Source organism: Thunnus albacares, chromosome 19, assembly GCF_914725855.1.
Source record: "Thunnus albacares chromosome 19, fThuAlb1.1, whole genome shotgun sequence".
Taxonomy (NCBI): Eukaryota; Metazoa; Chordata; class Actinopteri; order Scombriformes; family Scombridae; genus Thunnus; species Thunnus albacares.
The window spans coordinates 29,097,883-29,111,700 of NC_058124.1; the positions used below are offsets into that span (position 1 = coordinate 29,097,883).

At 38.8% G+C, this 13,818-nt stretch overlaps 1 protein-coding gene across 5 annotated transcripts in view; it reads right to left on the reverse strand.

Annotated features, from left to right (window-relative positions):
* Positions 1-2,388: 2,388 nt before the first annotated feature.
* The window catches only part of LOC122969997 (zinc finger protein 62 homolog), a 30,677-nt gene continuing 19,247 nt past the window's right edge, over positions 2,389-13,818 (reverse strand). The window contains exons 2-3 of one of the 5 annotated variants that reach the window (XM_044336065.1): positions 12,756-12,977; positions 2,389-6,725 (exon numbers count right to left, since the gene is read on the reverse strand). In XM_044336065.1, coding sequence (XP_044192000.1) covers positions 2,743-6,725; positions 12,756-12,930 — 4,158 coding nt within the window. In that variant the 5' untranslated portion in view covers positions 12,931-12,977 and the 3' untranslated portion in view covers positions 2,389-2,742. Of the gene's footprint in view, positions 6,726-12,024; positions 12,317-12,755; positions 13,048-13,818 lie in introns of those variants that run through there. The other 4 variants (XM_044336066.1, XM_044336068.1, XM_044336064.1 and 1 more) reach the window with 4 other exon arrangements.

Genomic DNA, 13,818 nt, shown 5'->3' on the forward strand with positions numbered 1-13,818 from the left:
AGAAGAGATGTGCTGACAATCTGTAGAAGCTGTTCAACACCCTCTTTTTCTCTATTCTGACCGGTGTGGCGTTTCTCCATGGAGATCTTTTCTTACCAGAGACAACCTTCACCTTAGTGGGTGCAATGGCATCGAGGACATTTGTAATTTTCGAACGGAAATTATCTACAAGATCACTGACTGAGACCCAAGAGAGGGCGAGTGTGGAAGGGAACATCAGTCACCACAACCTTAGAAATGTTCAGACCCTTGGAGATGATTAAGTCCAGAGTGTTTCCCTTTGTTGTGTGTGAGCTCTGTCACATGCTGGATCAGTCCATAGTTATCAAGAACATAATACAGTTCTTTAGCCCCTCTGTCCTGGGGGTTGTCAACATGGATGTTAAAATCACCAACAATAACTAGGTAAAATAAAAGGTAACACAGTATTTAGGTTGCCTGTGGATATTTAGAAATAAAGCTCAAGGGGGGGAATTCAACTGAAGAGCCACATATTCAAAAGAATCAAAATTCCATCTTCCAGATTCAGTCCGGGGTGCAGACACCCTCTCTATGTTTAAGAGTAAGCTTAAAACTTTCCTTTTTGATAAAGCTTACCTTGGATCAGCCCTTAGTTATGCTGCTATAGGCCTAGACTGCTGGGGGACTTCCCATGATGCACTGAGCTCCTCTCTCCTCCTCCTCCTCTCCATCTGTATGCATTCATGTAACATCAATGCATGTCACTAACTTTGCTTCTTTCCCAGATTTTTTTTGTGCTTTCTCATCTCTCAGGAAACCCTGGGTTCTGGGCTGAGCCTTTGCGGTCCTTCACAGTCCTGTTGGCATCCTTCCCTGGCTGTTGCTGTTATGATTGTTGTTATTCAGCCCCCCCCCCCCTCTTTCCCTCTTTCTTTCTCTCTCTCAACCCAACCGGTCAAAGCAGATGGCCACCCACCAAGAGCCGGGGTCTGCTTGAGGTTTCTACCCATTAAAGGGGAGTTTTTCCTTACTGCTGTTGCCAAGTGCTGCTCATGGGGGAATTGTTGGGTCTCTGGAAATTTAAGAGTTCGGTCTTGACCTGCTCTATGTGAAAAGTGCCTTGAGATGACTTTTGTTGTGATTTGGTGCTATATAAATAAAAATTGATTGATTGATTGATTCACCATTCTTTCCATGTTACCTTTCAAGACAGGAATTGGGCAAGCTACCAGCGCACTGGGCCCCGGCTTTTCCATTTGCTCAACTCATATCTCTGAAAGTTTCAAATCCAGATGTCCAATGACTAAAATTGTATGGTTTAATCTCTACTTTTATTCTTCAATTGAACTCATGTTAGGATGTTTAATTGATCAGTCTCAAATAAATAGTAAGCTCTTTTCAAAACAGTGACCTCTGTCCGCTGCGCTCAAAAGAAACCACAATGACTAAAGATAAATGAAAACATTTATTAACATAGCAAAACATCCTAATAATCCATAATAAATGGAATAATAAAACAAAATAAGAATAAGGAATTTAAAAATGAGAGTAGGAACTTTAAATCATTGGAAAATTGTGCCTCGAAGTGTGATTTGAACACTAAGGGGGCTTTTAACTGTCAAACAATATATTATAGTAAACAACGAGTAGGTGACTGTAAACATAACATTTTGTAGTGACTAAACATTCAGACCACATGGCTTCAAATATGAATTCCACATAACTTTCACTTCAAAACACAAAAATTACAAAAGTTTGAGTGCAGTTCATGAAACATCCCGTACTCTTTAGTGTTAAGAAGACAAGGCAATGTTGTCATATGATGAAAAATGTGATAATATTGAATTTTAATATCTCATTAATAGATTATCATACACCTATCAAAGTTATATAATTATTCTTGAAGTCTTCGGCTATTCACCATTATCTGGTTCAAGTAGGGATCAGGTCCTTGCTTCACATTAAATTCAGGCATTGGTTTAAAGAAAAGGCTGACAAGGTCTCTACCAATGTCAAGTCACTCAGGAATGTACTCTAAAATTAGAAGTTAGTAGGAAATTAGTACATAAGCAGGACCCAAAAAGAGAGTTATAAGGTTATAAGGTCTGTCTTCCTCTCTTGGGAATAAAAAATATTAGTTCAGAAATATTCAAATATAAGCAAGCTGTCCTCCCATATCATCAACTATTTTGATAATAAATTGATTGTTTGGAGTCATCCTTTAAGAAAAAAATTATTATGATTATTATGATTCCAGCTTCTCAAATGTGAATATTTTCTGGTTTCTTTAGTCCTGTGACAGTAAACAGAATATTTTCGGGTTGTGGAGAAAACAAGACATTTGAGGACGTCATATTGGGCTTTGGGAAACACTGATAGATGACTTGATAATGAAAATACTCAGCCCTATAAAAAAAGGTTTCAAGGTTAGTTTTCAAGTTTTAGTTTTATTGTCATCTTCAAATGAACCACCAGAAATGGTGGCCACACTGTACGACACTTAAACTCTGCTGAGATCTGATCACAATGTGTTTTGATCATTAACATAGAAAGCATTTATTACAACACAATAAAAGCCCAATTTGGGTTGAATCAAACAGAAATGTTTACATATCTGGTTCAAGTAATAGTAAGAAACTCAAAGTGAGGTTTCCAAGTTGTTTCATTCCTCATTATTTGTCAGAGTTCAAATCTGACAGACGTTCTCTGGTTTCCTTCCAAAAATCACTGTCAAGACTGTCATCACTGTGAGGGTTAAAAGACTTAAAAGCCTTGTCAGGGTCACATGTCAGTGTCATTTTCAGACCCTTTATTTTTCATAGATTTTAAATCTGACTGACTTTGCCTCGTCTGTGTCCAAAAATCACTGTCATCAGTGTCGGGTTCAGAAGAGTCTGAAGTATTCTCATCGCTATCAGGTTGTAAATGTCTATCTGGATGTGAGTTCCTGGCTGGTTCTGATCCTCCACAGTCCTCTCCATCAGCTTCTGTTCTCATCTGTTCAGTTTGTCTTTGATGAAGCTGTGAGGACTGAGGTTTCTCTTCATCATCTTCACTCTTCACAGGGACCGGATTGAGCTTGACCTTGATGACATCAGTGTCCTCCAGTCCTAGAAGTTGCTCTCCCTCCTGACTGGTCCAGAGTTCCTCCAGTTCCTCTTTGATGTTTGGGGGCTCTGGGTTCTCCTGCTTTGCCTCCCTCTGTACCTCTGTATGCAATGCCATGTGTTGGCTCAAACTTTCTCTTTCTGTAAAAGGTTTATCACACTCAGAGCAGCTTAATCGTTTCCTGTCAGTATTACACCTCACATGTTTGTCAGAGACTGACGGATGTTGACTCGTCTCTTTCCAAAAATCACTGTCATCAGTGTCGGGTTCAGAGCAGTCTGAGGTCTTGTCATCAGTATCAGGTTGTAAATGTTTATCTGGATGTGAGTTTCTGTCTGGTTCTGATCCTCCACAGTCCTCTCCATCAGCTTCTGTTTTCATCTGTTCAGTTTGTCTTCGATGAAGCTGTGAGGACTGAGGTTTCTCTTCATCATCTTCACTCTTCACAGCGACAGGAGTAGATGGGAACTTGGTGATATCAGCCTCCTTCAGCTCTTCCCCTGTGTGACTTCTCATGTGAATCCTTAATTTTTCACACTTGGCAAATTTTTCACCACACACTGAGCAGCTAAATGTTTTTTCTCTATTGTGAATCACAATGTGTAGATGCAGTTGTCTCTCACTGTCAAACTCTCTACCACACTGAGAGCAGCTAATGCATCTGTCTTTGTGGACTTCCATGTGTTTTGTCAGATATCTCCTCCATGTAAATCCTTCACCACAAATCGAGCAACTAAATGGTTTCTGGTCAGTATGGACTCTCATGTGTTTGACTAATGACTTGCTCTCACTAAAACCTTTATTACAAACTGAACAGCAGAAAGTCTCTTCCCCTGTAAAACCTTCACCTCTGGCAGTGATCTGGTCCTTAGTTTGGCTTTGATGAAGCGGTGAGGACTCACCATCACACTCATGGCTTCTCAGTTCTGAATCCAAAGTGAATCTTTTCTCACAAACAATGCAGGAGAATAGTTTCTTGTGTTCAATTGTGGCATTGCCATCAGAACAGCTAAATGGCTTTTTGTCAGTTTTACATCCTTCATCACTTAGAGAGATATCTTTATTTCTCTGATAAGTGGCACCTGACTGATGTTGCCTGGTCTCTTTCCAAAAAGCAATGTCAGCGCTGCCATTAGTTTCCAATGTCTTTTTATCAGTATCTTGTTTTGAATGTCTATCTGGATCCAACTTCTTAACTTGTTCTGATCCTCTGTGATCCTCTCTATTAAAGCCAGCTTTGTTTCCCTGCAGTGACCCACCACGGCACTTGTGTGTCTTGATCTGAAAATGGCCAAAGAATGTTTCATTACAGTCGCTGCAGCGGACTGGTTTCTTCCCTGAGTGGACTACCATGTGTTGCATAATTCCTCTTTGTGTAAATTTTTTACCAAAAACTGAGCATCTGTTTGCACTTACAGAGCCTTTCTCATTTTTTAGATCATTTAAATCTGACTGACGTTGTCTAGTCTGTTTGTAAAAATCACTGTGAACAATGTCGCCAGTCTTGTGTTCGATTTTGGCCTTATCATCAGAGCTGCTAAACGCTTTGATGTCAGTGTTACATTCTTTATCACTTACAGATATGTCTTTAGTTCTTTGATTAGTGAAATCTGACTGAATGTCAGCACTGTCATCAGTTTGAAAGGACACTTTGGGCTTTTTATCAGTATCTGGTTGTAAATGTCTGTCTGGATCTAAGGTTCTGGATCGTTTCAATCCTCTACAGTCGTTTTCATTAAAGCCTGTTTTGCTTTGCTGAGACGACTTAGCAGGACAGTCATGTATTTTCAGCTGATACTGCCAACGATATCCTTCGCCACAGTCACTGCAGCGGAATCGGTCCTCCTCTGGGTGGAGTGTCATGTGTTTCGCAAGACCACGGCTGTTTTTATATGTCTTACCACAAACTGAGCAGCTGTATGGTTTCTCTACTGTATGGCTTCCCATATGTGTCTCAAGATGGGTTTTAGTCCCAAACACTAGACCACAAACTGAGCAAGTATATACTTTCAGTCCTTTATGTGTTCTCATGTGGGCATTTAGTAGATAAAGGGAACGAAATGTTGCATCGCATTCAGAGCAGCTCAGTGATTTCTTGCATTTCTCATCGGGATGCTTTGGTAATGACCTATCAACACACTTGTGCTTTTGAAGCTCTGACTTTAATATGAATCTTCTCTTACAAACACTGCAGTTAAATGGTCTCTCCCCTGTGTGGATTTTCAAGTGGTATTTTAGATTTAGCTTGTATGCATATTTTTTACCACACAATGAGCAACCAAATGGTTTCTCTCCAGTGTGAATTTTCATGTGGACGTTCAGGCTTGATTTTTGAATAAAAGATTTACCACAAACCGAGCAACTGAACGGTCTCTGTCCTTTGTGAGCCTTCATGTGGTACTCCAGACCTGACTGAGTAAAAGATTTACCACAAACTGAGCAACTAAAGGGTTTCTCTCCCGTGTGACTAATCTTATGTCTCCCAAGAGACCCCTTGCATTTAAATCTTTCACCACAAACTGAGCAACTGAAAGGTTTCTCCCCTGTGTGGATTCTCTGGTGTACGATCAGGTTTGCCTTTTGTGTATACTTTTTTCCACACTCAGAGCATTCGTACAATCTAAATGGTTTTTTGCGTTTCTCACAGAGAGGCTTTGGTGATGACTCATTAGAACACTTGTGGTTTTTGAGCTGTGACCTATATCTGAATCTATTGTTACAAGCACTGCAGCTAAATGGTTTCTCCCCTGTGTGGATTGTCATGTGGTCCTTTAGATTTACTTTGTGTGCATATTTTTTACCACAAACTGAGCAACTAAATGGTGTGTCTCCTGTGTGAATTCTCATGTGGTACAACAGCCTTGCTTTTTGGATAAAACTTTTACTGCACACTGTGCAACTGAATGGTTTCTCTCCTGTGTGAGTTTTCATGTGGTAGTACAGAATTGAATGTTTGAAAGATTTACCACAAACTGAGCATTTAAAGGGTTTCTCTCCTGTGTGAATTATCTTATGTCTCACAAGAGACCCCTTGGAGGTAAACCTTTTACCACAAACTGAGCAACTGAAAGGTCTCTCCCCTGTGTGCATTCTCTGGTGTATGATCAGGTTTGCCCTGTGACAAAATTCTTTACCACACTCCGAGCAGCTAAGTGATCTCTTCCCTGTATTACAACTCATATGAGACTTTAAACCTGACTGAGGATCACTGGTCTCTTTCCATTCATCAGTGTCTTCGGTCTCAGTCTCACTGTCATCAGTGTCGGGTTCATAAGAATCTGAAGTCTCGTCATCAGTATCAGATTGTAAATGTCTATCTGGATGTGAGTTCCTGGCTGGTTCTGATGCTCCACAGTCCTCTCCATCAGCTTCTGTTTTCATCTGTTCAGCTTGTCTTTGATGAAGCTGTGAGGACTGAGGTTTCTCTTCATCATCTTCATTCTTCACAGGGACAGGAGTGAATGTGAACGTGGTGATATCAGCCTTCTCCAGCCCTTGAAGCTGCTCTCCCTCCTGACTGGTCCAGAGTTCCTCTTGTTCCTCTTTAATGTGTGGGGACTCTGGGTTCTCCTGGTGCAGACTGGAGCTCCTCTCCTGCTGCTCAGGGGGAACCTCTTCTTTACTCTCCAACAGCTGCTGGACGTCTGCAGGACACTCTGAAATACATACACATTATGGGAAACCATGAGTTAATTTTTAAGCCAAGCTTGATACACTTATTTTATGTCAATCAGTGACGCAAAGTACATATCTGCATTCACCATATTCATACAATATCTATACTGTAATATAAAAATATGCAGGAGTATTATATCCTTATAAATTAGGCTACCTTGCATTGTCATTATACAGTATTTTAACTACCCAACAGTCAAATTTACTCAATTTAGCTCCCCCTTGATCAGAGGCAACATTAAAATGTTGTTAAAATATAAATTCAGCAGTAATAGTGACTCATTCACATAAACATATATAATCACTCTGCGTGCGTAAGGAAACTAAAGACCTGTTTAAAACTAATGAAACCTTCAGCAGTTTAAATCAGTTTGGCATGGATGATTTGGCTGATATTACTACACCTGTGATTCACACCTATGACTTGATTCATCTCCATAGCAACAGCAGCTGAGGCCCGTGGGTACTGTAGTATCTACCGTACCAAACGGACAGAAAAAAATGGATTTCTCAGAAACAAAGTTGAAATAATTCAAACCCATAGTCAGAAAATAAACCTGAAGTCTGGTCACATTATCCCAAAGACTACTGTGGATCAAATAGATTATTACAAGAAAACTTTGAATTTAGGATGGAGAACAAGGCGTCTGGAAACAGCAGGAAACTGCCCAGAGGCTCCAGACCTCAGCCTCAGGTTTCCTCCACATCATTTCTTATAAATTTGAGGCACTGAAGTACAGTTTCAACTATAAAAGGTTCTCCATCCTCCAACTCCTCCAACGGTAACTACGTCCATATTTGGACGTAGTTACCGTGACGTCACCCGTTGGTTTCTGAACAGCAGTTTTGAAGCTCAAAGTGAGCCGCTCCGGCCGTCTCCATCTTGGCAGTGCGTGACGCTGCCTAACTCCCAGCCAATCAAAAACAAGCAAAGAGGCGGGCCGAATGGCTGAAACAAGCCACCTCGCGGCTGGCGGACCTGTCACTCAAAGCAGCCATGTCCTTCATTATGCATAACTTTACGGCTTAATAAAATTTAAACGGGTGAGTAACAAAAAATCTTGTTGCTATCTTCTTGTAGCTATCTTGTTTCTATCTTCTTGTAGCTATCTTGTTGCTATCTTCTTGTAGCTATCTTGTTGCTATCTTCTTGTAGCCATCTTGTAGCTATCTTCTTGAAGCCATCTTGTTGCTATCTTCTTGTAGCTATCTTCTTGTAGCCATCTTGTAGCTATCTTCTTGTGGCCATCTTGTAGCTATCTTCTTGTAGCTATCTTGTTTCTATCTTCTTGTAGCTATCTTCTTGTAGCCATCTTGTAGCTATCTTCTTGAAGCCATCTTGTTGCTATCTTCTTGTAGCTATCTTGTTTCTATCTTCTTGTAGCCATCTTGTTGCTATCTTCTTGTAGCTATCTTCTTGTAGCCATCTTGTAGCCATCTTGTTGCTATCTTCTTGTAGCTATCTTCTTGTAGCCATCTTGTAGCTATCTTCTTGAAGCCATCTTGTTGCTATCTTCTTGTAGCTATCTTGTTTCTATCTTCTTGTAGCCATCTTGTAGCTATCTTCTTGTAGCTATCTTGTGGCTATCTTCTTGTAGCTATCTTCTTGTAGCTATCTTGTTTCTATCTTCTTGTAGCCATCTTGTAGCTATCTTCTTGAAGCCATCTTGTTGCTATCTTCTTGTAGCTATCTTCTTGTAGCCATCTTGTAGCTATCTTCTTGAAGCCATCTTGTTGCTATCTTCTTGTAGCTATCTTGTTTCTATCTTCTTGTAGCCATCTTGTAGCTATCTTCTTGTAGCTATCTTGTGGCTATCTTCTTGTAGCTATCTTCTTGTAGCTATCTTGTTTCTATCTTCTTGTAGCTATCTTGTGGCTATCTTCTTGTAGCTATCTTCTTGTAGCTATCTTGTTGCTATCTTCTTGTAGCTATCTTGTTGCTATCTTCTTGTATCTATCTTGTTGCTATCTTCTTGTAGCTATCTTGTTGCTATCTTCTTGTATCTATCTTGTTGCTATCTTCTTGTAGCTATCTTCAAGCTATCTTCTTGTAGCTATCTTGTTGCTATCTTCTTGTATCTATCTTGTTGCTATCTTCTTGTATCTATCTTTTTGCTATCTTCTTGTAGCTATCTTGATGCTATCTTCTTGTAGCTATCTTGTTGCTATCTTCTTGTTGCTATCTTGTAGCTATCTTGTTGCTATTTTGTTACTATCTTCTTGTAGCTATCTTGTTGCTATCTTCTTGTAGCTATCTTGTTGCTATCTTCTTCCCCTGCATTGTGAGGCATCAATAACTTTCATTTTCAGAGTTTTTCACAGCTGCTTAGAGGAACCCATGGTTGCTGGGTGTTCACACAAGATTTGAAAAGTCAGAGTATTTGTAAAGCTTTAACATTTCCTCATGCTAATTGTTGACATGCCCCCAGGTATAACCAGCTGAATAAGGTCTGAGACCTTGTAAAAAGAATCGTTAGAAGAGACTTCAGAACTCTTACTGCGTGTCCTAACTTTTTAAAATTTATTTTGATTTGATTGTATTTGATTTTATTTCTTTGACTGGTGTCTGTGAAAGGTGCTATATAAATAAACTGCTTGCTAACTGAATGCGATGCGAGCGTTAGTAACAAAATCAGTTTGATTGCTTTGTTTTCTATCAGAATGTCCTCACTGGTTGCAAGAATGTCATTTCCAGTCAAGAAACATCTAAATATCACAATATAAAACGTGTGTTTTCTATTTAAAAAGTACAAACATAGGACAGCAAGTACTCACCCCGGGGGTCAACTCCACCGGCGGAAACCTTGCTACAGTGCAACTATATTGTCCACCATGTAGACCTATAGGGATGTGTTTGCACCCTTCCACTGTTTCAGTAACTATGTTTATATTCAGCCTATCTGTCTTATGTTGTAATCATCATCATACCATTAAATGTAATCTCAAACATATCAGTTGTATTACCCCCAGACCCAACAGATGTCGTTTTGGTTATGGTTAGGCTGCTATAGGTCAAGGCCTACATTGGCATCATCTTTTCAAATTAGCTGAACATCTTCTAGTGACAATTTCAAATTCACAATCACCCTATTTGCTGTGTTTAACTTCTTAAAAATATATTATTGTACAATAAGGAGACAGAACACACAAAGAGTTGCATCAGTTTGTCTCAGCGAGCAATAAGCAAACCCTATTATATTATAGTGACAAAAGGAACAAAGAAATAATCTGTGATCGGTCAAATCAAACAAACTTATGGATCACAGCCAATGGCACACAGCCACGAGCTACATTTACATGCACATGTATGTTTACTAAGAGCCACATCACCAAAAGACACAAATCAAGGAACAGCCTCAAGCCCCTTAACATGTCCTGTTTACTCCAAGACACAGAATGGCACCTTATTTGGGCCCAAGCCGAGATGGAAAGAGAGGAGTGTCGGCCTCCTAAGGTACATTTAAACACATTAGCAAAGGAGAAAGGTAATCTGATCATCCTTACACATCTCTGCACATTAAAATGTTAAGACAATCCTTTGGTCTTCCTTAGTAATGAAAAAGAACCAGTAAGTATAAACTGGATAAGATAAAGATAAAAGCCTAACGATACCCATCCCCACTGCTGGCTAGTGGCTTAACCTTGACCTTTGGAGGTCCTGAGCAAATCAATGTTCATGTCTCTTTACTGTAAGCTGCATTTTACCAATGTTATTTATTGATTATTAATAAGTAAGGATTACTTTCACTCCTTCATGCTAACGTCTGAGTGTACTGTGTATTGAAGCGCTTTCTTTGATTAAAAAAATAGTGCAATGTTGTGTTGCATCATTTTTAAATTCATTGATATACACTCATCTCATTCGCTTTCTTTCTGAATTGTTGAAATTTGACTCATCCCACACTCTCTTTCAGATAACAAGACGTACTTACAATCATAAAACACAGAATTCAGAAAAATTAAAATGGAAAACACTGAATTTGGGGAAAAAATTAAAACAGATTTCACAGGGCCCTGGATCAATCATCGCAGCTATAATCTAGTTTCAAGACATTTGTTATTTTTTATTAATGTTGAGCTCATTTGTTGTAAAGCTACACAAAGACAAATGAAGGAAACTCCTTTTACTTCAGAGAATCCACTCTTTCAATACAATTACTTATCTAATTTAACTACTAAAATATGATTATCTATGAGGTTGATAGATCAAAAGTTAAACACTTAAGTGATTTAAAGTACAAATATACAAGGTCAGTAGGGTCACATGTAGAAAAAACAAGTTTTTATATGCACAAGCATAATAATAAGACATTTAATTTAGATTATCAGAGAGGCTTCAGGAATGTGAGTTAGAATTTATGGCTTTCGTCCAATAAGATAATAGAGTCTGTGTCCCATTTAAGTTGGGGGATGTTTAGTCTTTCTCCGGTCCATGTGGCCTCAGGGTCAGTTTTATGCTTTTAGTTCAGGCCATAATTCAGATAACTGGTCTAAAATGGTCTCTTTAAGAGATTTCTCTGAGCCTGTTTAGCATCACTGACATAAACTCCCACTCAGAGCATTAAAGGTCAGTTCTGCTGGCTGGAGTGATGCGACATTCTCCGTGTCTCAGTTTGAAATTAAAGAAAGGCTGTTTTAACTCTTTAGGTCCCCCCCCCCCCCCACACACACACACTGTACCACTCCATTCACACTCTTTAACACACACAATTGACAATAATCTCTATATCTACAGAAAGGAAATGAATTTAAATGTGATTATTGATTGTGAATGTACTGTTTCTAATATGGATATAGGATGAATATCCCCATGCTCCACCTCCAGCAGCTACAACAGTAACATGCTGCTCTAACACTGATGCTTTACTATTAATAATCTAATGATGTCATATATAATAATATATCAGTCAGAGGGACCAAACCACTACTTTTACTGCAATACTTTAACTACATCAAGCTCATAATACTTATGTACTTTTACTGCAATACTTTAACTACATCAAGCTCATAATACTTATGTACTTTTACTGCAATACTTTAACTACATCAAGCTCATAATACTTATGTACTTTTACTGCAATACTTTAACTACATCAAGCTCATAATACTTATTAGTTAGTATTTGGTACTTTTACTGAAGTAAAGGATCTGAATACTTCTTCCACCACTGGAGTTTGTGCTTTAACAAAAAACGAGAAGCAAACAAAACGACCCTTACAGAGAATAATCAATATATAACAGACAGTAATAAAGTCCAGAAGCAGCAGAAAGAAAACAAACCTGCTCTCTGCAGCTTCATGTCGGGGTTTAAAACCATATCCAGCAGTTTCCGTTTGTGATCGATCTCCTTTTCAACTCCAGATATCGATCTCTCGAAATGTCCAAACAGATCACCGCGAGCCGCATTTATCAGCCGCTGTTTGAATAAATCTTTAAGTTCCTGAAATCTGGACATTTTCCACAGATCGTAGAGTCAAAGAACAGAGAACTAAACTCTGAAGCCTTTTTCTAACATGCTCACTCAGCTCGTACCGCGCTAACGCATCCAAACATGCTAACTGTGTTCCGTAAAGCGCGCAAAAATCCGGAAACAAAAACAAAACTTCCGGTAGACTCCGCTGGCCTTCAGAGTAAAAGTAAAAGGCACCTGATCTTGTTTTAAGACACTTGAAAAATTGTGAACCGATCCAAAATATCTTTATTAGCAATGATACCTAAGAAACACAAATGCTGATACAGATGCTGAGATTAGATTTTTATTCATTATTCTTCTACTTCTTCTTCATATTATTATAACATTATTTGTATAGCACCTTTCATGGAAAGATACAGCCCAAAATGCTTAACAAAACAAGAGTAAAACAAACATTTTGATCACGATACAGTAAAACATTAACAATGATACCAGTAAAGATAACCCAAATGAAAAGCCAAATTAAAAGGACAGGTCTTTCTTTCTTTATTTATTTTTTTAAATTCCAATGGAGTTTGCTGTCCTAAGACCTGCAAACCTGCTCTCTGCAGCTTCATGTCGGGGTTTAAAACCATATCCAGCAGTTTCCGTTTGTGATCGATCTCCTTTTCAACTCCAGATATCGATCTCTCGAAATGTCCAAACAGATCACCGCGAGCCGCATTTATCAGCCGCTGTTTGAATAAATCTTTAAGTTCCTGAAATCTGGACATTTTCCACAGATCGTAGAGTCAAAGAACAGAGAACTAAACTCTGAAGCCTTTTTCTAACATGCTCACTCAGCTCGTACCGCGCTAACGCATCCAAACATGCTAACTGTGTTCCGTAAAGCGCGCAAAAATCCGGAAACAAAAACAAAACTTCCGGTAGACTCCGCTGGCCTTCAGAGTAAAAGTAAAAGGCACCTGATCTTGTTTTAAGACACTTGAAAAATTGTGAACCGATCCAAAATATCTTTATTAGCAATGATACCTAAGAAACACAAATGCTGATACAGATGCTGAGATTAGATTTTTATTCATTATTCTTCTACTTCTTCTTCATATTATTATAACATTATTTGTATAGCACCTTTCATGGAAAGATACAGCCCAAAATGCTTAACAAAACAAGAGTAAAACAAACATTTTGATCACGATACAGTAAAACATTAACAATGATACCAGTAAAGATAACCCAAATGAAAAGCCAAATTAAAAGGACAGGTCTTTCTTTCTTTATTTATTTTTTTAAATTCCAATGGAGTTTGCTGTCCTAAGACCTGACGGGTGGGTGTTTTAAACAGAAAGCAGCCTCACCAGATTTCTTGTGGGACACTTTAGGAACTTCTAAAAGAACAGCTGTGGAAGATCTGAGAGTTCTTGTTGGGACATAAAAAAAGAGACTAATAAAAAAAAAGAATAATAAGGCCTTTAAATCACTGAGAAATAGTGCCTCTAAGTGTGTGAAGGAAAAATGTTGTTACTGAAACGGCGGAGTTATGATTTATTAATCCTTATGCTCAGGGAATTTAATTTAGGGTTTACTCACATAATCACACTTCAAGTGTCACTATGGCCCACCTTCATGTCAAAACTGTAGATATCAAGGTACTGTGAGAC